This window comes from Myxine glutinosa, chromosome 1 (genome assembly GCF_964187855.1).
Source record: "Myxine glutinosa chromosome 1, kmMyxGlut1.1, whole genome shotgun sequence".
Lineage (NCBI taxonomy): Eukaryota > Metazoa > Chordata > Myxini > Myxiniformes > Myxinidae > Myxine > Myxine glutinosa.
Window position 1 is genome coordinate 201114147 of NC_136261.1, and position 27726 is coordinate 201141872.

Sequence of the window (27726 nt, forward strand, 5' to 3'; positions counted from 1 at the left end):
GACAAGGAGGAATCAATTTCATTTTGGTGAAGATCCGGATCCGGCTAGTAGAATTGTTTAAGTGATTCTTCACCATCGGGATATTTGGCCAAAAACGATACAAAGCAGGATATCTCAAAAAGTTGTGGACGGATTTGGACGAAACTTGGTGGACAGGTTGTGTGTGTGACAATGAAGATTCAATTTCATTTTGTTGAAGATCCGGATCCGGCTGGTTGAATTGTTCAAGTGATTATTCACCATTGGGATATTGGGCCAAAAACGATACAAAGCAGGATATCTCAAAAAGTTGTGGACGGATGATTTTGATTAAATGTGATTCTGTATTGTGATTTTCTGGTCTACTCTGGGATAAAAAAAACGTACCCGGGGATTTCTAATGAATGCCGTTCTACTGTAGTTTATTCGACTTTTATGATCTTTATTTCATTTAAATTTAACTATAAACTTGAACATTGTAGAACACAAATCACCTGCCATAATACTTCCAAGAACCTCCAGTTTTGTAGTACAGTACTTCAAAAGGTTCAATGGGGTGGTGTATAAGAGAGTAATTCAGGACTGCTTCTGGACTACCTCAATAGCACTAACCTTTCAGATTTAAAAAAAAATGATTAAAATCATTGTTTTTATTGAAATTGAAGTATGTACTGTATATACTGTACTTCAACACCACGTGTGGTATCGTGTTCTATGAACTCTCTAGTTTTAAATGCTTACTTTTTGTTCTGCATCATGTGTGCACTAGCAGTCGCTACGCATCACCTGTGCACTTGCAGTTCCTCGTTGATTTTAAGTGATATAAACTTTTAGTTATTTTACTTTTAGTATTTAGAATATAGAGTTGATTGGCTTACATTAGACATTCATCAAAAAAAATTGTTATGGAAATGGCATTTCACGATTGTGCAGCAATTTGTGTACAGAGGCTTATTTAGGAGAATGTGGGGCTGATATCCCATAGGTTGGGGGCTCAAAATCAACTGATTGCACTACTTTTCGATATTTTTATCCCAAAGTTCAGGAAGTCATTTTCGTTTCAGACCTGTCATGTCACTATTAGATTGTTAGTGATATATCAGATGGCTCATTAACAACCTTCAGGATGTGGATAATTTGTATTGCTAGTCCACTCATTGTGGTTGACTATATTTCTTTCCCTTGTTTACAGCAGGCCATTTTTAATGACTGTTCCCTATCCTTCTCAACTTTCAACTTTGAATAAAAAAAAACACCATACCACATATGTTATACTCAATTGCCTTTTCATATTGGCATAATAAGTCAGACAGCAGTCATATGCATGAGGATGTAAAATGAGTGGTCATCTTCTTCTTTAATTAAAGAGTGTATGTTTCGAGTAATTGACAGTTTTCTATTTTAGCACATGCAAATTTCCACCACCTTGCTTATTTCCTCTACAACCGAAGGTGGACAGAGGCTGAATTTTCACCCCTGTTTGTCTGTCTGTCTGTTTGTTTGTTTGTGAACAGGATATCTCAAAAAGTTGTGGACGGATTCAGACGAAATTTGGTGGAGAAGTTGTATGTGTAACATGGATGAATTTATTTGATTTTGGTGAAGATCCGAATACAATAATTATTTAAAAAAATTGAAGTGATTCTTCACCATTGAGTGATAGGGCCAAAAAAAGTGATATAGCCCGATATTTCAAAAAGTTGTGGATGGGTTGTAGCAAAACTTGGTGGATGAGTTGGGTAAGTGACAAAAACGAGCCGATTCAATTTTGGTTCAGATCCGAATCCAGATCCGGCCAATCAGTGGGATACAAAACGTAAACTCTTCAGCCTGTTGGACGTATGCTCTCAGACTGAGTGCTATTCTTGTTGTGTTCTGTTTAATCAAAATGGTTTATATGATCTTGTTGGTTTTTTAACCTTTTATTTATGTGCCACCTTTATTTAACAGGTCTGTCACTCTCTTCAGCCACAAGACCTCCAGAAAACGTCACTGTTCGCCAGGGCGAGTCTGCGCTCCTGCGGTATGTGCTCTAACATGTGTGCTTCAATCAATCAACTGTTTTTAACACTGACCTCGTCTTGCCATTTGAAAGATCAAGAAAAAGCCGTTAAATTCCCTGCATATACCTTTGAAACACTTCACACTGATTAATATACCATTGTGATATTTACCAGATTAATGAATCTACCTGGCATACCTTGTTGTTTCTCAATGCATCAAAAAGAGAGATGAAGACTCAATGCGCTTTGAGGGCCGACATAAAAAAAAGTCTCAGCTCATTCATGTCTCAGGTCATTTTGCCAACAATATATCATCTCTCAGTATTCATTGATGCCAGGCCAGCGTAAGGACCATCTTACGATAATTCACCAAATGTCTGTCTGTCTGTCCGTCTGTTCCCAGGTACCGCAAAAACGGCTGAACCGATCGCAACGAAATTTTGCGTGGGTAACCCTGGGACCCCCTGGAATAAAATAGGCTATATTGTTTTTCCAAATTTTCCCCAATTTTGCAATTTTTCCAATTTTCCAGTTTTTCCAAACACGATGGAATAATATTTACCGATATGAACAGTGATGTGGCTTTTATTGAAATTCTACAAATACTGTTTAGATTTTGATGATTTGCGTGTGATACGATTTAACGGATATTTATATAAATCGTTTAAAATAAAAAAGCCTTCAATTTCTGATATTTTGCCTTTTCATTTGGGCCTCCCAATTGAAGCCCCACTCTTAGGGTGGGTACCGTTGCTAGTATACTTCATATATGGACATATGACAGAATTTTTGACTTCTCTTCTACCCCATCACCCCTCATCCACCATTCCCATTTCATAACCACCGTGCACACACCAGTCTGAACCGCTCCATTCCCCCTGTACTAAGTCAGCATCCATTGGAAATTTGTCTCCATGCCCTAATACCACACCACTGGAGAATCCCTTTGCTGTTATTAAAGTTGAAAACAACCCAAGCAAAATTAAATTAAGAACCTAAAGTGTGCGTCAGCAAAGATGCACCTTTCCTTGCTGTGTGTGGAACAGCATAAATTATTTTAAAACGGTGATGTCAAAAAACAAGATCGATAGCTTGGATCTGCTGAGTGGGGGATCTGCTGCCCCCCTGTCATGTAACCAAATTCTCAGCTCTGATTGGTGGACGTTTGTGAGAGGCATTCATACATAAACTGAACGAACAGACAAACGCTGTTCCAGATGCCATTCCCATAGGCCTAGGGGCTATGCCATTAAAATATAGCTGCCGAAACACGTGACCAATGACGTCATCATTTTTTTTACCTCGACCAATTTATCCCGAGATCACACTCAATAAATTTCATACTGATTGGATCAAACGTTCTACTTGTCGATTTATGATGTCATGATCAAAGCCACTTATGACATCATCATTAACGTATGTTATTCCCCATTGGGAGTACTTTACAATGAGCCACCATTCAATTTTTTCCATGGAGCGGTTTTGAAGATATGAAGGTGCAAAATTAATAGGTTTTTCCAAGATGGTGCCCATACCTCGTGACCTATGACGTCATGATTATCATTAAAAATTAAACAGGAGGAGGCACTCTTATTGTGAAAATGTGTCAATCGGACCAATGGTTGCAGAGAAAACGAATGTTAAAGGAAATAAACCTGCAAAATGCCTGTGGAATGGACATACATACATACATACATACATACATACATACATACATACATACATACATGTACATACATACATACATACATACACACACTGGACAGACAGACAAACCCTATAGACGAGACGGATTTCTGAGAAATGTGAATGCTCGGTGCATTTTTGGGTAAAAGTTGGGAACCTCACTTTTTAACACTAGGGCGTGCCCGTACGTGGGTGCAAAAAAACATGCGTGCAAACAACAACAACAACAAAAAAACTTTGAAACCACGTGGCAGTAACGACCACAGAACCCCCCCCCTCTATTTACATGAAATGGTTTGGTCCATTCGCAAAGCCAAAGCGAACGGCTTGCGAGTACGGTAGAACCCCCCCCTCTATTTACATGAAATGGTTTGGTCCATTCGCAAAGCCAAAGCGAACGGCTTGCGAGTACGGTGACCATACCTTGGGAACCACTTGTCCGATTAATTTCAAACCTTGAAAAGGCACATCCTCGGGTCCCCAGCAATATACCTGGCAAGTTTCAAGTATATCGGACCCGTGGTTGTCGAGAAACAGCGGTCACAGACACACAGACACACACACATACACACACACATACACACAGAGATTACTGGAATTATAGATAGACTAGGGCATGCCCGTACTATATATATATCTAAAATTATATCCCCCCCCCCCTCTATTTACATGAAATGGTTTGGTCCATTCGCAAAGCCAAAGCGAACGGCTTGCGAGTACGGTGACAATCCCCCCCTCTATTTACATGAAATGGTTTGGTCCAAAGCGAACGGCTTGCGGAGTTTGGTAAAGAAATCGCCATAGCTCGGTAACTACTTGTCCGATTAATATGAAACCTTGGAAAGGCACATCCTCAGGTCCCCAGCAATATACCTGGCAAGTTTCAAGTACATCGGACCCGTGGTTGTCGAGAAACAGCGGTCACAGACAAACACACATACACACATACACACACACATACACACAGAGATTACTGGAATTATAGATAGATAATTGACCCCCGTCGCACCGCGGAGCGAAAGGGGGACTATGGTTTTCCCCTCCGTCCGTGCGTCCGTCCGTCCGTGCATGCTTGCGTACGTGCGTGCGTAAGCGAAGGACCGAATTCTAATTTGGTGTGTGGGTGCAACCATGGAGACAAATTTCCAATGGATGCTGACTTAGTACAGGGGGAATGGCGTCAGGAAGGGCATCCGACCATAAAAACATTGCCTCAAAAAGAGAACCATGACAATTACAACTACATAGGGGCAGGGTACAGCCCGAAGTGGAGATCGGTTTCTGAGGTTTGGGACATGGAATGTAGCGACAATGACAGGGAGATCAGGAGAAGTGGTGGAAGTATTGGTCAGAAGAAGAGTGGACATATGTTGTGTGCAAGAGCCGAGATGGAAGGGAAGTGGTGTGAGAATGGTGAAGGGTAGGCAGGGACAGAAATAAAAGTTTATGTGGCAAGGGTGCCTGGAGGGCATGAATGGTGTTGGTGTCCTGTTTTCTGAGGAGTTTGTAGAGTGTGGTGAGTGTGACTAGAGTGAGTGATAGGTTGATGATGGTGAAAATGATGATTGGAAAGCTCTTGGTGAACGTCATCTCGGGATATGCTCCGCAGGTTGGTCGGAGCGATGAAGAGAAGGACAAGTTCTGGTGTGCGAGAGAGAAGCTGATGGAAAACGTGAAAGATGAGGAAGTTGTTGTGGTAGGAGGAGACCTAAATGGACATGTGGGAAGGAGTATGGATGGTTTTGAGGGAGTTCATGGGGATTACGGATATGGTGTGAGAAATGGAGAAGGTGAAAGGATTTTGGAGTTTGCTGATGGAGCTGATTTGTTGATTTGTAATACTCAGTTCCAGAAAGAGGATAATAAGCTTGTTACATTCGCGTCAGGTGGGTCGACGACAACCATTGACTACCTGATGGTGCGTAGGCGAGATAGGAGGCACCTCCGGGACACAAAGGTGATCCCGGGGGAGGAGGCTGTTTCACAGCACCACTTGGTTGTCTGCGACATAAGGGTGAAAGGTGTGAGGAGAGCTCGGCGGGTGAAGTACCAACCGAGAATGAAGGTGTGGAGGTTGCAAGAGGTGACAGTAAGGGAGGCATTAAAAGAGAGGCTGAGTAGGGTAGAGGATGATGTGGTTGAGCTTGAAAGTGGTTGGATGTCAATGAAAGCTAGTCTGTTGGGAGCCGTTGGTGAGGTATGTGGATGGACAAAAGGACCACCGAGGCACTAGGAAACATGGTGGTGGGATGATGAAGTTGGAAAGAGGATTGACGAGAAGAGGAAGAAGTTCAAAGAGTGGCAGAAGGCAAAGGGCACGGGAGCAGAAACAGCAAAGCATGAAAGTTATAAGGCAGCCAAGAAGGCTGCAAAGAAAGAGGTAGCAAAGGCGCAGGAGGCATGTAGGAAAATGTTCGGAGAACGCTTGGATTCGGAAGAGGGTCAGAGAGCAGTATTCAGGATTGCAAAGCAGATAGCGAAAGAGAGGTGTGATGGGATGGGAGTGAGTTGCTTGAAGGATGAAGTGGGACAAATCGTTGTCGACCCATATGGAATTAAAGGAAGATGGAAAAGATATATGGAAATGCTGTTGAATACAGAGAATGAATGGGATGGCAACATAGAGAGTAACCCAGTTTTAGGACCGGCAGAGAAGATAACTGAGAAGGAAGTTGAGGAAGCGATAAAAGCAATGAAGAGTAGAAAAGTGGGAGGGCCGACGGGAGTTGTGGGAGATATGTTGAAGGCAGCAGGAAGTTGGGGTGTGAAGAGAATGACAGAGATCTGTAATCTGGTGGTGAAAGAAGGCCGCATTCCAGTGGATTGGGAACCGAGTACCCTCGTCCCTCGATACAAGGGGAAAGGTGACCCTCTGGAGTGTGGCTCGTACCGAGCGATAAAGTTATTGGAGCATGGAATGAAGGTATTGGAAAGGGTGTTGGAGAGGAGGATAAGGAAGAAAGTGAAGATTGATGAAATGCAGTTTGGATTCATGCCAGGAAGAGGAACGACAGACGCGCTTTTCATTGTGAGGCAGTTGCAGGAGAAGTACATGGAGAAGAGGAAGAAGTTGTTTCTTGGGTTTGTTGATCTGGAGAAAGCATTCGATAGGGTTCCACGCAAAGTATTGACATGGGCATTGAGGAAGTTAGGAGTGGAGGAATGGTTGATCAGAGTAGTGATGGCAATGTACAAAAGAGCATGCAAAGCTGTAAGGACGAAGGACGGGAACAGTGGTGAGTTTGAGGTGAAGGTGGGAGTGCATCAGAGGTCGGTACTAAGTCCACTACTATTTGTAGCTGTGATGGAGGTGCTGGCTCAGAATGTAAAGGAGGGTTTGCCGTGGGCGTTGTTGTATGCAGATGATCTGGTGTTGATTGCGGAAAGTATGGATGGACTGAAGGAAAAGATGAACAAGTGGAAGGAATGTATGGAGACAAAAGGTCTGAAGGTGAATATAGGAAAGACGAAGGTGATGGCAAGTGGTAAAGCATGTGGTGATGTGGAAAGAACTGGGAAGTGGCCCTGTGCTGTGTGTAGGAAGGGTGTCGGAGTGAATTCCATTCAATGTACAATGTGCGCTGAGTGGGTTCATCAAAAATGTAGTGGTCTGAGAGGGTCATTAGCTAGTGTGGCAGCTACATTCAAATGTAAGGTGTGCACAGAGGGAGCTGCAGATGGAAGAAATGTTGAGTTGGATCTTGGAGACGGCGTGAAGCTGGAAGGTGTGAAAACATTTTGCTACCTTGGAGACATGCTGAATGGAGAAGGTGGATCAGACTCGGCAACGGTTGCTGGAGTGAGATGTGCATGGAAGAAGTTTCAGGAACTGAGTGGCGTGCTGATGAGGAGGGGAGTGTCGTTGAAGCTGAAGGGAAAGGTGTCTGCTGCATGTGTGAGAAGTGTTTTGATTTATAGGAGCGAGACATGGGTAATGAACGTAGAGCAGCAACGAAGGTTGGAAAGGGTGGAAATGCGAATGGTTCGATGGATGTGCGGAGTATCGTTGAGAGAGAGGAAGACAAATGATGAATTGCGAAAGATGATGGGAATAGAGCCTGTGATTGATGCTGTGAAGTGGAACAGGTTGAGATGGTTTGGTCATGTGTTGAGGAAGGATGAAAGTGACTGGTTGAGAAGAGTGATGGAAATGAATGTAGAAGGAAGTAGAGGACGGGGAAGACCGAGAAAGACTTGGCTAAAGATGGTGGAAGAAGAAATGCGGGCAAGGGGGTTAACAAGGAGAGATGCAGAAAATAGGGCAAAATGGAGAAGATTGTCATGGGGACCGCAAGGCTAACCCCGCTCTAACAGGGAAAATGGCCTTTAAAATGCATGTTGTTGTTGTTGTTGTTGTGTGGGTGCAACCCACGTCAAAATCCAAGATGGCCACCGCCATGTATGTCTGACGCCACGTATGTCTGAACCTTGTGAGCGGTATATCTTGAAAAATAAGCGAAGTACCAACTTCTAATAGGGTGTGTGGGTGTATCTAGGCATAAGGAAGAAAGCTATTGAAAATTGGGTCGCCACGTCAAAATCAAAGATGGCCGCCGCCATGTATGTCTGAAACTAGTGAGTGAAATATCTTGAAAAATAAGCGAATTACCAACTTCTAATCTGGTGTGTGGGTGTATCGCAGCATAAGGAAGAACGCTATTGAAAATTGGGTCGCCACGTCAAAATCCAAGATGGCCGCCACCATATATATGTCTGAACCTTGTGAGCGGAATATCTTGAAAAATAAGCGAAATACTAACTTCTAATCTGGTGTGTGGGTGTATCTACGCATAAGGGAGAATGCTATTGAAAATTTGTTCGCCATGTCAAAATCCAAGATGGCCGCCTTGCGTCTTCCACTTTGTCAACTCACATCACTTCACCGAAGGGGGACCTACAGTCACGTGAAAAAGTAAGTACACTCCATGTAACGTTTTGACTTTTTCAACATATTTCAACATCCAGCTATTTGATCTTCATTTCAACAATATTGATAGATAAAGGTGATATAATACAACAAATATCATGAAACATTTACATTTTGTAGTCCATTGTATAATTTAAATAAACATAAATGCAAATTTCGCATGTGGAAAAAGTAAGTACACCCCTACATTTATCACTACTTCAAATACCTAAAATTAGAATCAGCTGCACCAGCTCAGGTGCAAATGATTAGAACATGGTTAGAGAGGATCTTGGAAGAACCTGTCTTATTTAAACCTCAGACATTTCGTTTGGTTTGCTCTTTGTTGTTGAAGTGTGCAGCGTCACCATGCCTAGATCAAAAGAGCTCTCTGAGGCCTTCAGAAAGAAGGTTATAGATGCCTACGAGTCTGGGAAGGGATTTAAAAAGATCTCCAAACAATTTGAAATCAATCGTTCGACTGTCCGGAAGATCATCTACAAGTGGAGAAGATTCCAAACAACTGCCAACTTGTTCAGGCCAGGCGGCCCCAGCAAGTTCAGCCCGAGAGCAGACCGCAAGATGCTGAAAGAGGTCTCTAAGAACCCCAGAATGTCATCACGGGACCTACGGGTAGCTCTTGCCACTGTTGATGTCAAAGTGCATGAGTCAACCATTAGAAAGAGGCTGCACAAATTTGATCTACATGGGAGTGTGCCAGGAGGAAACCTTTGCTGTCCAGAAAGAACATCAGGGCAAGACTAAAGTTTGTCAATGAACACCTCGGCAAAGACCAGCACTTCTGGAACAATGTGCTCTGGACAGATGAGTCAAAGGTAGCGCTATTTGGCCACAGTACCAGAAGACATGTTTGGCGAAAACCAAAGACAGCATTTGACCACAAGAACCTGATACCAACTGTAAAGCATGGTGGTGGAAATATTATGGTTTAGGGCAGCTATGCTGCATCAGGGCCTGGGTAGCTCACCATCATAGAATCCACGATGAATTCTAAATTTTACCAGAGGGTGCTTAAGGATAATGTGAGGCCATCTGTTGGAAAGTTGAAGCTCAACCGAAGGTGTACCTTGCAACATGACAATGACCCTAAACATACCAGTAAATCCACCAAGGAATGGCTCAAAAGAAAGAAATGGAGGGTTCTGGAATGGCCAAGTCAAAGCCCGGATCTAAATCCCATTGAGATGTTGTGGGGGGATTTGAAACGAGCTGTGCATGCAAGAAACCCCTCAAACATCGCACAGCTGAAAGAATTCTTCATGGAGGAGTGGGCAAAAATTTCTCCCAGTCGATGGCAGAGACTGGTAGACAGTTATAATAAACGCCTACTTGAGGTTGTTTCTGCCAAAGGGGGCAATACCACTTATGTGCCAAGGGTGTACTTACTTTTTCCACATGCGAAATTTGCATTTATGTTTATTTAAATTATACAATGGACTACAAAATGTAAATGTTTCATGATATTTGTTGTATTATATCACCTTTATCTATCAATATTGTTGAAATGAAGATCAAATAGCTGTATGTTGAAATATGTTGAAAAAGTCAAAACTTTACGTGGGGTGTACTTACTTTTTCACGTGACTGTAGGTGTAACGCATGTTCGGGTATGCTGAATTTGATTAACCCGGTTCCCAACCCAAATTTTGAGTTTTTGACCTTCTAATTAGCATAAACAACATGGCCGACAATGCCATTTTGGACAATTTATTTGAACAAGCATTTATATATCATGTATATACATGCAGCTCTTTTACTTTAACTTTACAATTTTAACCCCAAAATGCACCTAGAAGCTTATACATGGCCTTTTTTCATAAACCCGTCTCATCTATATCATGGTTGGCGACGTATTGAAAGAGACATTCAAACTGATATTGAAATTGGACACGATAAAATGGGAGATGGTTTTAATAAAACAATGTTTCATACAACCATTTATTCTAAAATTAAGTATGCATGGCCATGAAGCACAAACATTCAGGAAAGTCACACATGTTGTTTTGCCAAACTACATCAAATTCATACAAGGGGTCTGATCATCACTTTGTTGCTGGCAGGCACACATTGATGTGCACCTCAACTCTGAATAGTGACATTTGCAGCGTCGAGTCTTGCATTGCTTCTGGCATGCACAACAAATCATCTCGTGGCAACTTTCTGGGATTGGACTCAGTGACATCAGAATAGGCTCTAGTCCTGAATCACCACGTTTCCATCCCATTTCTACAGGTTCAGGAAGGTCAGGTATGGCACAATGAGCATTTCTCCATACCATGGCTTGATAGTTTACTCGCATCAAATGGAAATGAAGAGCATCACTTGTCGGTGACATTGCTTCTGGTTTACCAGTCTTGGAGAACAACATATGTCGTGCTGAATCAACAGAGGTTGTTCTGTGCACATTATGTATTCTGCAGACGAACGCTTCTGCAGATTTGATTGTCTCCTCTGTGAGTTCACCAATGTCCAAGTTCTTCAGCAGTTTATTCAAAACTCAAAATACAAAAACTCAAAATTCGGCTTGGGAACCGGGTTAATCGAATTCAGCATACCCTAATTATGTTAAACAGTGAGGTTCCCAACTTTTACCCAAAAATGCACCTGGAAGCTTAAACATGGCCTTTTCCCATAAATCCGTCTAGTCTACTGCTCCAGACGGCATTGTCTTCCGGCCTACGCCATAAAAAGTGGTATTAAAGGTTTTATTTTTTGGATAGAGTAAAGGCTCATGGAAGAGCTAGAACACAGAACGGATGAGGAAGCAACATAAGAAAAAGAACAGCAGAAAGAGAATGGGGAAATGCCAACAGCAGGGCCGCGGGGACAAAATAAATGGAGACGAACAAACAAGGAATGGGTGGGTGAGGGTGAGGGGTCGAGGAGAACACAAGCGGTGGATAAGATGGATAGAGAAGCAAAATTTTGGGGTGTGGGGGTCGTTTAATGGGTGTACAAAAGATGATGGTTTGGCATTGCGGATGATCTAGAGATGTTGGTGAACAGCTATCTTGACGACCCGGAGAGAGGAATGGGATTTTAGAGAATGTGGAAGTTGGTTCCATAGGTGGGGAAAAAGAGGAACAAATGAATGGCGGTGAGCAGTGATTCTTGATTTAGGGAGTTTCACGAGAAGGGGTTGATGGTGGACCTCGGGAGCCTCGCATCCCAGCTCACCTTTGCTTCCAACGGTCTGGGATGTGTTTTCCTCAAGTAATGGGAAAATCTTATTAAACAATATAATTCAAGAGTTCCGGTTTAAATCAACATGACAAGTCTGTCTATTAAAAAATTATTGTAACAACAACCAAAGGACTTCAATTATAATGCTATTACTCGGTTCAAAACAATTAATTAACATGGGATCACTTTAATAAATAATTTTTCATTCAAATTAAAAGGAATTCTTTCCATGGCAAGACTCTGAGAGCCATCCTGGCATACAGTACCTTCAGAAAGTATTCACACCCCTTGACTTTTTTCACATTTTGTTGCGTTAAAGCCTGAATTTAACATGGAATAAATTGAGATTTTTTTTGTCAATGGTCTACACATAATACCCCATTATGTCAAAGTGAAATATTGTTTTTAGAAATCCTTACAAAATAATTTAAAATGAAATACAGATATACTTAATTTACAATTCTTCAATTCCCTAGTTTCAATTATTCTTCAGTATTCAGCCCCCTGAGTCAATTCTTCATATAAGCACCTTTGGCAGTGATTACAGCTTTGAGTCTTCTTGGGTATGTCTATCAGTTTTGCAAATCTGGATTTGGGGAGTTTCTCCCATTCTTCCTTTCAGATTTACTCAAGCTCTGTCAGGTTGGGCGGGGTGCGTTGGTGAACAGAAATCTTCAAGTCTTTCCACAGATTCTCAATGAGATTCATGTCTGGGCTTTGGCTGGGCCATTCAAGGACTTTCACGTTCTCGTTTTGAAGCCATTCCAGAGTTGGTTTGCCTGTATGCTTGGTGTCATTGTCCTGTTGGAATTTAAATCATCGCCGCAGTTGAAGGTCTTTTGCACTCTGAAGCAGGTTCTTCTCCCATTATTATTCTCATTGGCTCCATTCATTGTTCCCTCTATTCTTACAAATCTCCAAGTCTCTGCCACTGAAACGCATCCCCATAGCATGATGCTGCCACCACCATGCTTCATGGTAGGGATGGTGTTAGATTTTTGACGAGCTGTGCTCAGGTTTCTGCCAGACGTAGCACTTTGCATTCAGGCCAAAGAGTTCAATTTTTGTCTCGTCATACCACAGAATCTTTTGCCTCATGCTCTCCTGTCTTTCACGTGCCTTTTTGCAAACTCCCGGCTGCTGTCATGTGCCTTTTTCACAAGAGTGGCTTCTGTCTGGCCACTCTCCTATAAAGCCTAGATTTGTAAAGTGTTGCAGAGACTTGTCCTTCTGGCAGGTTCTCCCATCTCAGCCAAGGAACTCTGTAGTTCTGTCAGAGTGGTCACTGCGTTCTTGGTCACCTCCCTGACAAAGGTCCTTCTTGTCTGGTTGCTCAGTTTGGTCAGACTGGCCACAAGTGGCTTCATGTTCCTTGGACTTCATGGTAGAATTTCTGCTCTGACATTCACTGTCAACTGTGGGACCTTATATAGAAAGGTGTGTTTCTTTCTAAATCGTGTCCATTCATTTGAATTGGCCACAAGTGGACTCTAATCAAGTTGTAGACATCTCAAGGATGATCAAAGGAAATTGGATGCACCTGAGCTCAATTTGGAGTGTCATAACAAAATTATCACATGTTGTTTTGTCACAACTTTCTAGTACTGTATATGGTAAGCATGTTTGGTTTCGTAAAGATTCAAAAATGGTATGACCATGGTCATCCCCATTCTGTGTGCAGCCTATGGCTGCTAGTTTGCATCATTGCAGGGAGCGCAGCTGTGCCGGTGATGCAGTGCCCCATGCTTGTTATGACAGAAATTTGGAATTTGTTCATGGTGCTGGCGAATACTTGCCTACTCTTTACGAAGGACACCAATGGTATATTTAATGTTCACCAGCTAATGCCGGCAGACAGAACACCAGTTTAACGTCCATCCTAGGGACGGCACACTCCGCCTGTGAAACACTGGGATGAACCCGGGCTAGACAGCGTAGAGGCGAGTGTGCCTACCTCTAGTCTAGAATCTAGGTCCTGAAATGTTAATTGTCCTGAGATCTCTGATTGAATGGGCCACGGGTCACAACCCAGAAACAGTTGTTTGTTTGTTTGTGCTCACTGTAAGTTTTTGTGGCATTCGTTTTTAATTATAAGCATGGTTTACGATGACTTTCGAGCATTCATAAGCACACACAGATACAAATCAAAAAAGGTACTTAAATTTGAAATTCTGACTTCTTTCCTGGAAGTCCTAGCAGTGTCCATGTGTTCTATACTTCCCCCCCCCCCCCCCTTCCCGTGCCTCTTCCCCCCAAGCCCTCTCCCTCCCACAGATCTTCCGTTTTCCCTGTTCTTTGCTGTTGTATTTGTGTGCTGCCCTCTCTCTCCCCAGCTTGTCTCCCACTCCATTTATCTTATTTTTTATGTGTCAGTTTGTCTTTTTGTGATTAATGTTAGCTCTTACACGAGCCTCGATCTTGTATACAAAAAAAAGAAGTTTACACCCAACGAACAGCAAATGGCAGTGCAATCTGACCAAGGAGTTGGCACGGTGAAAATGTGAGCAAATCGAACACATGTTATGTAAATTAAGGCGAGTCATAATTTGCAAACATATTTGTAAAAGATACGTTGATGCTCCCAGAAGCTCTCATTTGGCGGGGAGAGTTTTAATTCTACGTTATATTCATTTGCGTTAAGGAGCAATGCAACGCGAAGATAATTGTGAAATAAGCATCTCGTGTTGTTTGATTATAGCAGATGCTTCATGCAGTTTAATTTGCCTAAAATAAATAAAATTCCAGCCATCCTGAGAATGCACCCAATTAATTAACTCAATGAATAGTCTTACCCTGTGGGTTAATGTTCCTTGTATAAACCGCAGGACTAACCTTCGGGTAGAATTAGCCAGGTAATTTGGGTTACTATAAAATCCAAACTCATTTCAGGCAACTCTACTAAGCCTAAGAGGGTGTTTTATTAGGCGGACATTGTTAACCAAATGGTTTGAATTTGACATAGGCAGAAAGGATTGCAAAAGCTTATTTTCCTGTGCATTACTTTCCAATTTCCATGACTAAGTGTCTGTGTGTTTTTTTTTAACTTATCTTGGATTCAGTTTCTGCCTGAAAAGGTCCAGTTGAAGTAGTTGGCGAGATGCTTGCTCGCTCGGCCTTCGGTTCGAATTTAACCGACTGGTCGCTGGCCTTACCAATTGGGCCTCGATTATTAAAAGGATGACATTTTGTGGTTTGGCTTCACTTAATGCTTCTGCCGTTGCATTCGTGATGCAGCTCATTGCTAATGTGCGGGTGCAAATAGGACACTTTGACGTAGTGTGTGGAATTTGCAGTAGATGCAGATAAATCCGTGCGGTGACAAGTGAAGGATGGGAGAAAGGAAATGAGGCTGCGTTAGTACAGGTGTAGATCTTCTCATGTCATCTCGGTGAGAAATAACTGTAGGGAGGGAGTGTCAGGGTATCGTTTTGAGAAGTGCCAGTTTAATGACAGACCTAGGGCCCAGGATGTAATATTGGAGGCCAGCGAGCCAAAGGTAAAGCAGCTTTTCAGGTTAAGATCGCTGAACTAGGCCAATGAAAGTGTGAGGCTCTTGGAATTGATACGGCATTGTGAAAGGACATTTAAAGGACTTGTAATGAGGCCTAAATTGGCAGAATTGTAAGGATGAATGATTGTGGAATGGGATACGATAAAGCTGAATGCAGCGAAAAGTTGAGGGAATTGGTACTAATGTGAAAGCAAGAAGAGAGTCGTTTGAAGAAATAGGGTTGGGCAGCTGATCAAGGGGTTGGAACGAAAGATAAGGGAGAGATTTTTTGATGTGAGCCTTGCTTCCAAAGCTAGAGGGTGAAGTTTAAATCCAATGTCTTATGTTCACTTTGTAAAATGTTCTTATTGTGTTTATCGTTCATTTAATATGGAAATAGTCTTCTCTGTGAGTGCTAATTAATTTTGAACAAGGAGAAAAAGACATAAAATGTCATAGCCCCCGTGGTTTTAGTAATTTTGCTGTATGGAGCCTTAAAGGCCGTCAGTCGGCCATCTTTGGTCGGATTACAAAACAAAATCCTCTGCATATGTATACTCTCATGTGTTGTCATTGTGCCAAGTTTGAACAAAATCGCTTCATGTAGGTCGAGAAATTGGCGGGGACACCTTCAAGTATCAAAATGGCCGCCAATCGGCCATGTTGGATCTGATGTCGAAAGAAATGACGTGCATATGTAAGCCATCATGCTTTATCTGTGTGCCAAGTTTGAACAAGATGGGTAAATGCATTTCCGAGAAATGGTTGAGGACGTGTTCAATATCGGTTTTTTTTTACAACTAAAATGGCCGCCGGTCTACTAGTCAGCCATCGTTGATCAGATCACAAAATAAAGTGAGGCGTACGACGTACGTATATGCCATCATGTGCTGAGCTTGTGCCAAATTTGAACAAAATTGGACCATGCATTCTCAAGAAAAGGTTGGGGACATGTTTAAGTAACAAAATAGCACCAGTCGGCCATCTAGGATCTGATCTCGAAGGACTTCCGCTTCCGGTCCCCCGAGCAAAGAAGCGACTTCGAGCTCTGCACGGCATCAAAGTTTTAAGTATTATCCCATTCGTGTCTTTGTCAAATTTCCACTCTTGTGTGTGTGTGTTACTGTGTGTTTCTAGTTAGTGGTGATTTTCAATTCGTGCAAACTTGTGTATAATTGATCGTTTCCTGTTTGCACCACGTGCGTGGCTGGGTAACTTGAGACTTCCCTCCTCCCCTCCTCCCCCTCACCCGTCGGTGTTTTGTGAATTGTGAATTTCAGTTTTTCCTTCGCTGTATTGCTTATTTCTTAGATTTTCTCTTCTCCCCCTAACTTCCCCGAACATCTACCCTTTGTCTAACCTTTTAAATACAAAAAAAAAAAAAATCTTATTACTTCCTTCTCTCCTTGCGGACCCCACCCACGTGTGCTTGTTGTCTTGCCCCACCCCCTTTATCTCCTTTTCTTCCACCTCTTCCTTCCATCTCCAGCCGAAACTCGCCTTTCCAATTCTACTTTCCTCCATCTCATTTAACCCTTTCTCCTTTCTCTGATCCACGCCCTCACTTCAGGGAATTTTCCCAGATTGTTTTTCACAGTTTTGTTGAAATATGTTTAAACTTTCCCCTGCAATGTTTTATTCAGTGGTTTATGACAACACGCTGTTTTTCTTCCAATTTAAAAGGCTTTTTTCAATTTCCTCATCAAATCATTCCATTTCAAAAAAAATAAATCAATCTCTTACAGTCATTCCTTTCTACATTCTCTAAACTCACCTTCATTCCATCCCTCCTCTATCGTTTTCAAATGGATCTCTGACTTAAAAATCACAATAAACCCAGTTTGTAATAAATGTTCATTTTTCATTAATCATCCACTTTCTAAACTCCCACCTCACCCCTCCCCTCTTAAACTCCCGCCTCGCCCCTCCCATCCTAAACTCCCCCCTCGCTCCTCCCTCCTAAACTCCCGCCTCATCCCTCCCCTACTAAACTCCCACCTCACCCCTCCCCTCCTAAACTCCCGCCTCACCCCTCCCATCCTAAACTCCCCCCTCGCCCCTACCCTTCAAAACTTCCCCCACCCCTCCCATTTAATCTCCCCCACCCCTACTATTTTCTATAATTCTCCCCCCTCCTCCTCAAAGCTGCCTCCTCCCCACTTCCTCTCTCTTCCATCACATACCTCCACCTCCTCAAACTTTCGACATTGCTCTGCTCCATCTCAAACAACCCCTCACTGTGCCTCATCCCATCACCATCAAACCTTTTGTTCTCCTCATCCTTCCCTTTCTTCTAACTCTTCTGCAATCTCTGACACACTATCAACAGCTCTCCCTAACTCCCCCTCTCACCCCTCATCTGACCCTGCCCCTCCCCTGTCCTGTACCCGATGCTCCTCCTTCCTCTTCCTTGACGGTATAGACCTCAAACATCCGGGGCCTTCGCTCAAACCTGATTGATCTCACCATTCAGGTTGCTTCTGACAAACCAGACGTAATTTGCGAAACAGAAACCTTCCTCCTTCAAGATGTCTCTGATTCCTTAATATCTCTTCCTGGTTACTCCCTCTTCCGATATGATAGACCTGAGCCTCGTCCTGGTGGTGGGGTTGCTATCTTTATCAAAAACTCTCTTCCTCACTCTCCTTGCACTGCCCTCTCTCCACACCCACCCGCAGGAGTACCTCTGGCTACGGCTTCCTCTCTGCTCCCACCTTTTGTTCATATGTGTTTTGTACAGTCCCCCATACAGTGATGATTCCATTTACATTTCCCTGTCTGACAACATGGACCAACTACTATCCACTCATCCCAACTCTCTCTTCATCATATGTGGCAACTTCAACTGTCATAATGCCAGCCAGCTTGGTGTGGGTGCCTTTCTCACCAGCCACGGCATCTCTGCAAAGGACCTCTGCGACTCACTGGGACTGACACAATCTGTCAATTTTCCGACCCGGATCTTAGTCAATGGAGTATCTTCTCTTCCAGACTTGGTTATGACAAACTTCCCTGCAAATGTCTGCTGCTCTTATTCTGCTCCAATCGGTTCTTCTGATCATTTCCTTGTTAAAGTGGACATCTCTCTGGCCATTCTCAGAGAGCCTCCTCAGCGCCGACAAGTCTGGCAATTCACTCAGGCCAACTGGCACGGTCGTCAAGCAGCCATCAATCATCTGGCCTGGTCTCCCATCTCTACTGCCTCTGACATCAATTCTTCCTGGGAATTCTTCCAAAGCAAACTGCTCTCTCTCATGCACAGATTTATCCCATCTTGTCTTCAGTTGTCTTAACCTTCCTCCCATCCATGGTACACTGAATCTTGTGGTGAGGCAGTTGCCCTGAAACAACTTGCCGTTGCCTCTTGGAAGGCAAATCCAACTGAAGGCAATCTCAGTTCCTTCCACCAAGCTCGGAACAAGTGTGTGTCTACCCTCAGGAGTGCCAGGAAGCACGATCTCTCCACACTCAAGATTTAACTCTCAAACCTGTCTCCTTCCTGCAAATCCTGGTGGCATCTGGTCAAATCTGTTTCTGGTGTTTGTTCCCCCTCCATCCCCTCCCTGACCTCAAATGGCTACACAGTTGACACCGCACGTGACAAAGCCGAATGCCTCAACTCTGTGTTTGCCTCAAAATCTTGTGTCCCAAACCCATCTCTCTCTGTTCCCACCTTTCCCAGTCGAACCCAGCTGCTCCTGGACTCTGTGTCCTTCTCGCCTGACAAGGTGGACAAGTTTTTGTCAAACCTCGACTCTGATTCTGTAACTTGCCCAGACGGCATCAGCCCACGGGTCCTAAAATCCTGCTCTGCCACTCTATCTCACCCTCTCTCTGTTCTCTTCACCCTCTCTCTGTTCTCTTCACCCTCTCTTTTGCTCAAGGTCATCTGCCATCAGCTTGGAAATCAGCCAACATTACCGCTTCACACAAAAAAGGTGCAAAAACAGATCCTTGCATCTACAGACCAATCAGCCTGCTCCCAATAATCAGCAAGGTCATGGAATCAATCAACGCTTCTGACATCAAATCCTTCCTCTTCTCCAATGGCTTGATCTCTGATCATCAATTTGGATTCAGACCAGGTCAATCTACTCTGGACATGCTGCTTCTGTTGTCGCAACAATGGATGGAGGTCCTTAATGCCAAACAGGAAATCAGAGCTGTCTCCCTTGACATATCACGTGCCTTCGATACGATCTGGCACACAGCTCTGCTCACCAAACTCTCCTCCTATGGTATCCATGGAAATCTCCAAGCATGGCTTACGGACTTCCTCTCTGGTCGTAGTCAACATGTGGCCATGAATGGGTTTCTCTCATCTCCCCTTCCTGTTCAGGCTTGAGTTCCCCAAGGCAGTGTTCTGAGCCCTGTGGTTTTTCTGGTCTTCATGAATGATCTTTCCGACTCTCTGGAAAATCCTCTCTTTCTCTTTGTAGAAGACTCCACTCTCTGCCGCTCCATACCTCATCCCTCAGATCGGCAGTCTGCAGCCTCCTCACTCTCTGCAGACCTGGACAAAATGTAATCATGTCTTTCAATCCGGACAAATCTCACACTCTTCTGCGTCTCTCTGAACAGACCAATTGGACAACCCTCCCATCCACTTTTTGAATAATCCTCTCGAAGAAGTTCCGTCACTCAAGCTTTTGGGTCTCACTATCTGCCATGATCTTTCCTGGGAAAACCACATTTCCAAGCTGGCCTTCAAAGTCAGTCACCAACTGGGCATCCTCCATCGTGCGAAGTCCTTCCTTGGCACACCTGAGCTCCTCACCACATACAAGTCTTTCATCCGCAGCGCAATGGAATACTGTTCTCCCCTCTGGGCTGGTGCTCCTGCCTCACACCTAGCTTGGCTTCATGCTGTTGAAACCAAAGCTTTCAGAATCATTGGAATCTCCCACGATGAAGCTAACTCCGAGGGCCTTTCACTCGCTCACAGCAGGCAGGTTGGTGGTCGTTCTGTCTTCTACAGACTCCTCTCCGGCCTTGCTCCCCCAGCTCTCTCTGTGCTCTGTCCCCCAAATATTCCAACAGGTCTCACAAGATCTGCCTGCAACCCTCTTATGGTTAAACTGCCAAAATCAAGACTCTCTGCTCACCTTCACTCCTTCATCCCGCTTTTCTCCCGCCTCTGGAACAAACTCCCTCACTCTCTTCAATCCCACTCCTCCCTCCAGGTCGTTAAAACAGCTGTTCACCACCATCTCTTATCTTCCCCTATCCAAAACCTTGATCTTTTCTACCCCTGTTAATTCACCCCAGATACACTTTTTTGAAATACCGACTTCTTTCCTGGAAGCCCCAGCAGTGTCCATGTGTTTTTTTTTTGTTTTACCTCTCCGCCTCTTCCCATGCCTCCTCCCCCAAAGCCCTCTCCCCCCACAGATCTCCCGATGTCTCAGCTCTCAAATGTTTTACTCGTGTGCTTCCCTCTCTCTCCCCATCTTGTCTCCCGCTCCCTTTATCATATGTTATATGTGTCAGTTTGTCTTTTTGTGATCAATGTTAGCTCTTACACGAGCCTCGATCTTGCATTCAAAAAATATATATAAATGCTGTGCATATATGCAAGACATAATTCATTATCTGCGTGCCAAGATTGAACAATGCTGGCAAATTTAATTCCGAGAAATGGTTGGGACGTGTTCAACATCGGGTTTTTTTTACAACTAAAATGGCCACCAGTCATCCATCTTTGATCACATGGTGAAACAAAATGAGGTACATATGTATACCATCACGTATTGTCTTTGTGCCAAGTATGAACAAAATCGATCCAAACATCTCTGAGATATGGTTGCGGCTGCACTGAGGACGGACGAGACCCAATCCATAGGCCTCCGTTTCGGACTAAATTCAACGGAGGCTAATAATTGGGAAGAAGCGCAGTCAATATCAGGAGAACAGAGGTGTTGCTGTGATGAAAGGCAAGGGGCAGACAAAAACTTGTGGTTATGATTTAAAATGGTTATGATTATGATTGGTTATGATATGGTTATGATTATGAACTTCACCGCCACACAGATTTAATAAAAAAGAAAGATATAAGTTAAATATATGAGTAATAAATCTCCCTGGAAAGGTTGTGCCAGCAGAAAGTTTAGACACTGGTAGGTTTAAATTTCAGTTGGATAAGTATGGAGAAACATTACAGATAAAGGGCTGCATGGATTTAAGATTACTAGCAACGGTACCCACCCTACGGGTGGGGCTTCAGTTGGGAGGCCCAAATGAAAAGGCAAAATATCAGAAATTGAAGGCTTTTTTTTTTTTTTAAACGATTTGTATAAACATCCGTTAAATCATATCACATGCAAATCATCAAAATCTAAACAGTATTTGTAGAATTTCAATAAAAGCCACATCACTGTTCATATCGGTAAATATTATTCCATCGTGTTTGGAAAAACTGGAAAATTGGAAATTTGAAAAATTGGAAAATTGGGGAAAAAATTGGAAAAACAATATTGACTATTTTACTCCAGGGTATCCCAGGATTACCCACCCAAAATTTCGTTGCGATTGACTCAGCCGTTTTTGCGGTGCCTGGGAACAGACAGACAGACATTTGGTGAATTACAGTAAGAAGATATGGTAGCTTGGGTATGGAAGTGTGATTGTTGCGTACATGTGTAGTGATATTGAAATGTGATATCTGTGACAAGCTCTCCGTCAAAAAGTGAATGTTATGTTGGGGTTTGTAGGTGCCTCAAACTGCATGCTACAACCGTAATTACCGCCTCCTTCGCCCCCCCAACCACCATTCATCCCCCAAAAACCCTGCTGATGCCCCTGTGTCTAATCCACTGTCCTCCACTCCACTTCACTACCCCATACCCCTCAGAAGTTGAGTAGATAGACTAATACATTCAATCAACATGACGTTGATAAGGCACATGAATGGTGGGTCAAATGGCCTCACGTTTCCAAATTCCTTACATTCTGGTTTTGATGTACCTTTCTCTGTTTTATCGTGTCAGTACTGCCAAAGCAGTTTCTTCGCAAGGGTTACACTAGGTTGTTTGCCATTGCCTTCCCAGCAGTAGTTATGGCTGGAGTATTGAATTTGGCCAAGGTGCCGACGATAGGTCGTAGAACACCGTTGGGTCATTAACTTCCACCAACTAATGCTGGCAGATGTGACGCCTGGTTTAATGTCCATCCGATTTACACACATTGATGAATCGCCTTTCCTGTGAAACACCTGGATTACATTTTATAGCTGGGTTGAGATTCAAACCTCAGGCCAGACAGCTTGTAAGCGAGTGTGCGTACCTCTAGGGCTAGGCCATCCTGCCAGCCATTTCCTTATATAAAGGATGTAATAGACAGTGCTATTGGAGGAGTACCTGGATGAACAGGAAAGGATGAGAAACAATAATCCTCACTTTGTTCGTTATACATAGTGAAATATCCCACATTGGTATAATTGATGAGAATAATGATCCCATTGAAACGACTTCTGCCAGAGGAAATATCAATAGCATGAGATCGAGGACATTTAAATGGCTTTGCACAGTTGTTAGTAATGTAAGTTTGGAATAAAGGACTCCAACTCCAGTTTGACTCTGTCCTTTTTATGTTGGACTCGGATTCAAATGCATGCCCCGGAAGCAAGGACTCAGGCTGACACTCAGACTTGAGGCCTATTGGCCTGCATTCAGTGGTGAAACTTATGGGCTCACCGCACTCAGGCTAGAAATGTGAGTCAAGACAGTTTCGATTTACTTCAATCTATACCTATAAAAGGTAAATCTCTCTCTCTCTCTCTCTCTCTCTCTCTGTGTCTGTGTATCTGTCTCTGTCTGTGTATCTGTCTGTGTATCTGTCTCTGTCTTTGTATCTGTCTCTGTCTGTCTGTCTCTGTCTGTGTATCTGTCTGTGTATCTGTCTCTGTCTCTGTCTGTCTCTGTCTGTCTGCCTCTGTCTGTCTGTCTCTGTCTCTGTCTCTGTCTGTCTCTCTCTCTCTCTCTCTCTCTCTCTCTCTCTCTCTCTCTCCGTCTCTCTCTCTCTCTCTCTCTCTCTCTCTCTCTCTCTCTGTCTCTGTCTCTCTCTCCGTCTCTCTCTCTCCGTCTCTCTCTCTCCGTCTCTCTCTCTCCGTCTCTCTCTCTCCGTCTCTCTCTCTCCGTCTCTCTCTCTCCGTCTCTCTCTCTCCGTCTCTCTCTCTCCGTCTCTCTCTCTCCGTCTCTCTCTCTCCGTCTCTCTCTCTCCGTCTCTCTCTCTCTCCGTCTCTCTCTCTCCGTCTCTCTCTCTCCGTCTCTCTCTCCGTCTCTCTCTCCGTCTCTCTCTCCGTCTCTCTCTCTCCGTCTCTCTCTCTCCGTCTCTCTCTCCGTCTCTCTCTCCGTCTCTCTCTCTCCGTCTCTCTCTCTCCGTCTCTCTCTCTCTCTCTCTCTCTCTCCGTCTCTCTCTCTCCGTCTCTCTCTCTCCGTCTCTCTCTCTCCGTCTCTCTCTCTCCGTCTCTCTCTCTCCGTCTCTCTCTCTCCCTCTCTCCGTCTCTCTCTCTCTCCGTCTCTCTCTCTCCGTCTCTCTCTCTCCGTCTCTCTCTCCGTCTCTCTCTCCGTCTCTCTCTCCGTCTCTCTCTCCGTCTCTCTCTCTCCGTCTCTCTCTCTCCGTCTCTCTCTCCGTCTCTCTCTCCGTCTCTCTCTCCGTCTCTCTCTCTCCGTCTCTCTCTCTCCGTCTCTCTCTCCGTCTCTCTCTCCGTCTCTCTCTCTCCGTCTCTCTCTCTCCGTCTCTCTCTCTCCGTCTCTCTCTCCGTCTCTCTCTCCGTCTCTCTCTCCGTCTCTCTCTCTCTCCCTCTCTCTCTCTCTCTCTCTCTCTCTCTCTCTCTCTCTCTCTCCGTCTCCGTCTCTCTCTCTCACTCTCTCTCTCTCTCTCTCTCTCTCTCTCTCTCTCTCTCTCTCTCTCTCTCTCTTTCCGTCTCTCTTTCCGTCTCTCTTTCCGTCTCCGTCTCTCTTTCTCTCTCTGTGTTCTATGCCACATCTTTTAAGTTATGAACTCCAAACTCAGGGTACAAATACAACTTTGGTTGTGGGGTAGCATAGGCTACGTGGCTGCGGCCTCCCGTGAGGTTTTGGCGTTGTGGGGATGTGGGGATGTGGGGATGGGGAGGCATAAATTATCTATGTAAATGTGTACCGTGTAGCGCCACCTGGTGCTGTTGGCAGAGGCTATTGCAATTTTCTTTTTTACCTGGGCAACACAGGTTAGAGCACTCTTCGTACAGGTAAATTAATTTTGGCAAACATGATGACTAGTTGGTCTGCCAGCGAAGCGACGGCTTGGCTCTGCTAGTGTATAATATTATCATACCCAAAGTGTGTGTGTGAAATATTTACATTTAGCAGAAAATTTGGTTTGCCTGTTTGTTGTAATCCTATCTCACTACGGTACCTAATTTGTGACTGCAGTTGGTCTGTAACTGTAACTGCAGGTTAAAACCCCGTATACTACATGCATTTATCCATTGTAAACTAATGTCCTTGCAGTTCATGTAAATGTACATTCATATCTCTAATATGACCTTGCCCTGCATGTAATACATGTACAAAACCAATCCATGAATCTTCGATTCCTGTTATAAAATTAAATTGCTCCTCGTTAATTCCCTATAAGCTTATTCATCACATAGCTCTTTCTGTTGAATATTTGGTTCATTCGATTTAATGGGTTTTTTTTTTTTCTCAAATGTTGAACCAAACCATTTATGTGCAGATTATACATCATATTTAACATTTATACCTTTTGTAAATAAAAGGCAGAGATTGCCTTTTCACACATTGGATAGACTATTCCACACATTGGATATCCTGATAAGTTCTGCCTGATAATGGTTGTCAAACTTTATACTTCATCTTGTTCAATTCACAAACTTACACACCCCATGTGAGGGTATGTTCCCAGCTCAACAACCCTGGCATTTTGCATGCAGGATGAGGCATCAGTGTGTGTTCTGCCCCTCGGGTTGACGTCACACTGGGGTGTCTATGAACATTAGTTAGTGGGTGTTAAATATCCCAAGTGCCTTTTACAAAGATTAGGCGAGCTATCATCAGCACCTTGGCCAAATTACTTGGTCAGTTCTTGAAAGACTTGGGCCAAATACCTCCCCTGGCCAGCCCCACGAGATGGTTGGAATATGGTCATTAAATACAGAAAAAGAAATAATTGTTATTATATTATTATTATTTGCAAAATCGAAGATTTTCAAGTATATTGGTCGGTTGCGTTTGTTATTCTGTCTATTTGTTTGTCTGTTTGTCTATTTGTCACCGGCCTACAGGTCACAATACTAAACCGATCGTCTTGAGGTCAAATTTCCAAAACTGTCATTTTTCATCCGATTGACTTGAAAATTGAACAGCATTTGCATATTGAGTCAATAAATTGGGAAACCAAATATTGTTGAGGTCAAATGGCCAGAAGATCCTGGTGTTGGCTTAGCGGCTAGGGTGCCGGCTTGGGATCCTCGGATCCTGGGTTCGTAATCCCGGTCATCGCTGAATTAACACCAGGGGGGTTGACTCAGCCTGTCATCCTTCTGAGGTCGGCAAATTGAGTACCAGTTCACTGGTAATTCCCTGTGTGTCGCAAAAGGCAACTAACAGGGTTGGCGGCAGGAAGGGCATCCGGCTGTAAAACATTGCTTCAAAAAGGGGACCAAGGTGCCCAAAAAAAAGGCCAACCCCTGCTCTGCGGGGAAAAATGGCCTCTAAAGGTGGTTCTTCTTCAATTGGCCAGAGGTCAGCTCAAGGTCAAACTTCCAAAATCATCCATTTTCATCTTAAAAATCATCAATTTTCATCCGATTGACTTGTAAAAATTAAACAACAATTGCACAGTGCCTCACTGAATTGGGAAACCAACTATTTTTAAGGTCAACAGGTCAAAGGTCAACTCAAGGTCAAACTTCTAAAATCATCAGTTTTCATATGAAAAATCATCAGTTTTCATCCTACTAACCTGAAAGTTAAACAACAATTACATAGGGCATCACTGAATTGGCTAACCAACTATTTTTGAGGTCATAGGTAAACCCAAGGTCAAACTTCTAATATCATCAATTTTCATCTGCAAAATCTTCAATTTGAATCCAATTGACTCGAGCTTTGATTAAGATCGTCAATTATAATCTTAATGAAATGCACAATTTGATGTATCCATGGCAACCTTTTTATTTTTGGGGAGGGTGGATTTTGCAAGTATCGTGCTCTGCATGACGTCTTCTTGTTGAACTCAACATAGGCCAAAAGGTCAACATCGGCCAAGTTTCTAAAATCCTCAATTTTCATCCGATTAACTTGAAATTTGAAGAGGATTTACATGTCTGGTCACTAAATTCAACCACCAAGTAAGTATCTTTGAGGTCAACATAGGCCACTTTTCTAAAATCCTCAATTTTCATCTGATTGACTTGAAATTTAAAGAAGATTTGCATACCAGGTCACCACCAATTACTTTTGAGGTCATCATAGGCCAACAACTTATTTTAGGGATTTCGCAAGTATCGTGTTATGCACGACATATTTCTTGTTTGTTTGTCTGTGAGCAGGATATCTCAAAATGTTATGGACGGAATGAGGCAAAACTTGGTGGACAGGTTGGGTGTGTGACAAGGGTGAATGTTTAGATGTTGGTGAATATCTGGATCTGGATACTAAAATGTTCTAATTAATTATTGAGAGATATGGTCAAAAATGATATATAGGAGAGAGGGCATGGTGATTGGAGGAGAGGGAGGGAACAATCAACCTATATATAGGAGAGAGGGAACAATCCACTATTGTTTATTTGGATATCATAAGCAAGTTCTGTGTGATAACTACAAATGGCAGTTTATGATTGAGGAACAACTTAACTCAAATGGAATGTTATATTTTGAACACAAATTGGAACATGAATCGGAAAACGAAACTGCAGTTTAGCAGTACTTTACCTCTGAATTCGACCTGATCAAACATGTGCAGAGAGGAGTGAGATACAGTGTTTAGTCTGTCTGCTTGTCTGGCAGTCAAACAAAATTGAATATAATTCCAAACAGGAAAATTACTGTTTTTAAGGACGGCATAAAGGACACAAATAGGCAATAAGAAATATGTAACATGTTAAATAAGATGGTGTAAAAGACACTGCATCAATGGCGGTAAATTCCTGAATTTTTAGTACGATCTTCAAATTTTTTTTTTTTTCATTTGAATTATACAATTTGTTATTACTATTTATTACCCTTGTCTGAGGAGGGGGTATTGCATTTGAGTCTGTTTGTTTGTCTGTTTGTTTGTTTGTTTGGCCGCGCAGAATAAATATGATTTTCTCTTCAACCGTTGGTCCGATTGACAGGAAATTTTCACCATAGGTGCAACTCCACCTGTATAATTTTAAAATTATAACTATGACGTCATACGTCACGTGGTATGGCCGCCATCTTGGAAAAACCGGAAAACTTTGCACCTCTA

General features: G+C 43.2%; 2 protein-coding genes across 2 annotated transcripts in view; one reads left to right on the top strand and one right to left on the bottom strand.

Annotated features, from left to right (window-relative positions):
• The window catches only part of LOC137433546 (limbic system-associated membrane protein-like), a 498837-nt gene that overhangs the window by 298376 nt on the left and 172735 nt on the right, over positions 1–27726 (top strand). Inside the window, exon 2 of the mRNA XM_068125880.2 lies at positions 1930–2002. Coding sequence (XP_067981981.2) covers positions 1930–2002 — 73 coding nt within the window. The remainder of the gene's footprint in view (positions 1–1929; positions 2003–27726) is intronic.
• Positions 1–27726, bottom strand: part of LOC144893021 (uncharacterized) — a 176129-nt gene that overhangs the window by 51355 nt on the left and 97048 nt on the right. The gene's annotated exons all lie outside the window — the stretch shown is intronic.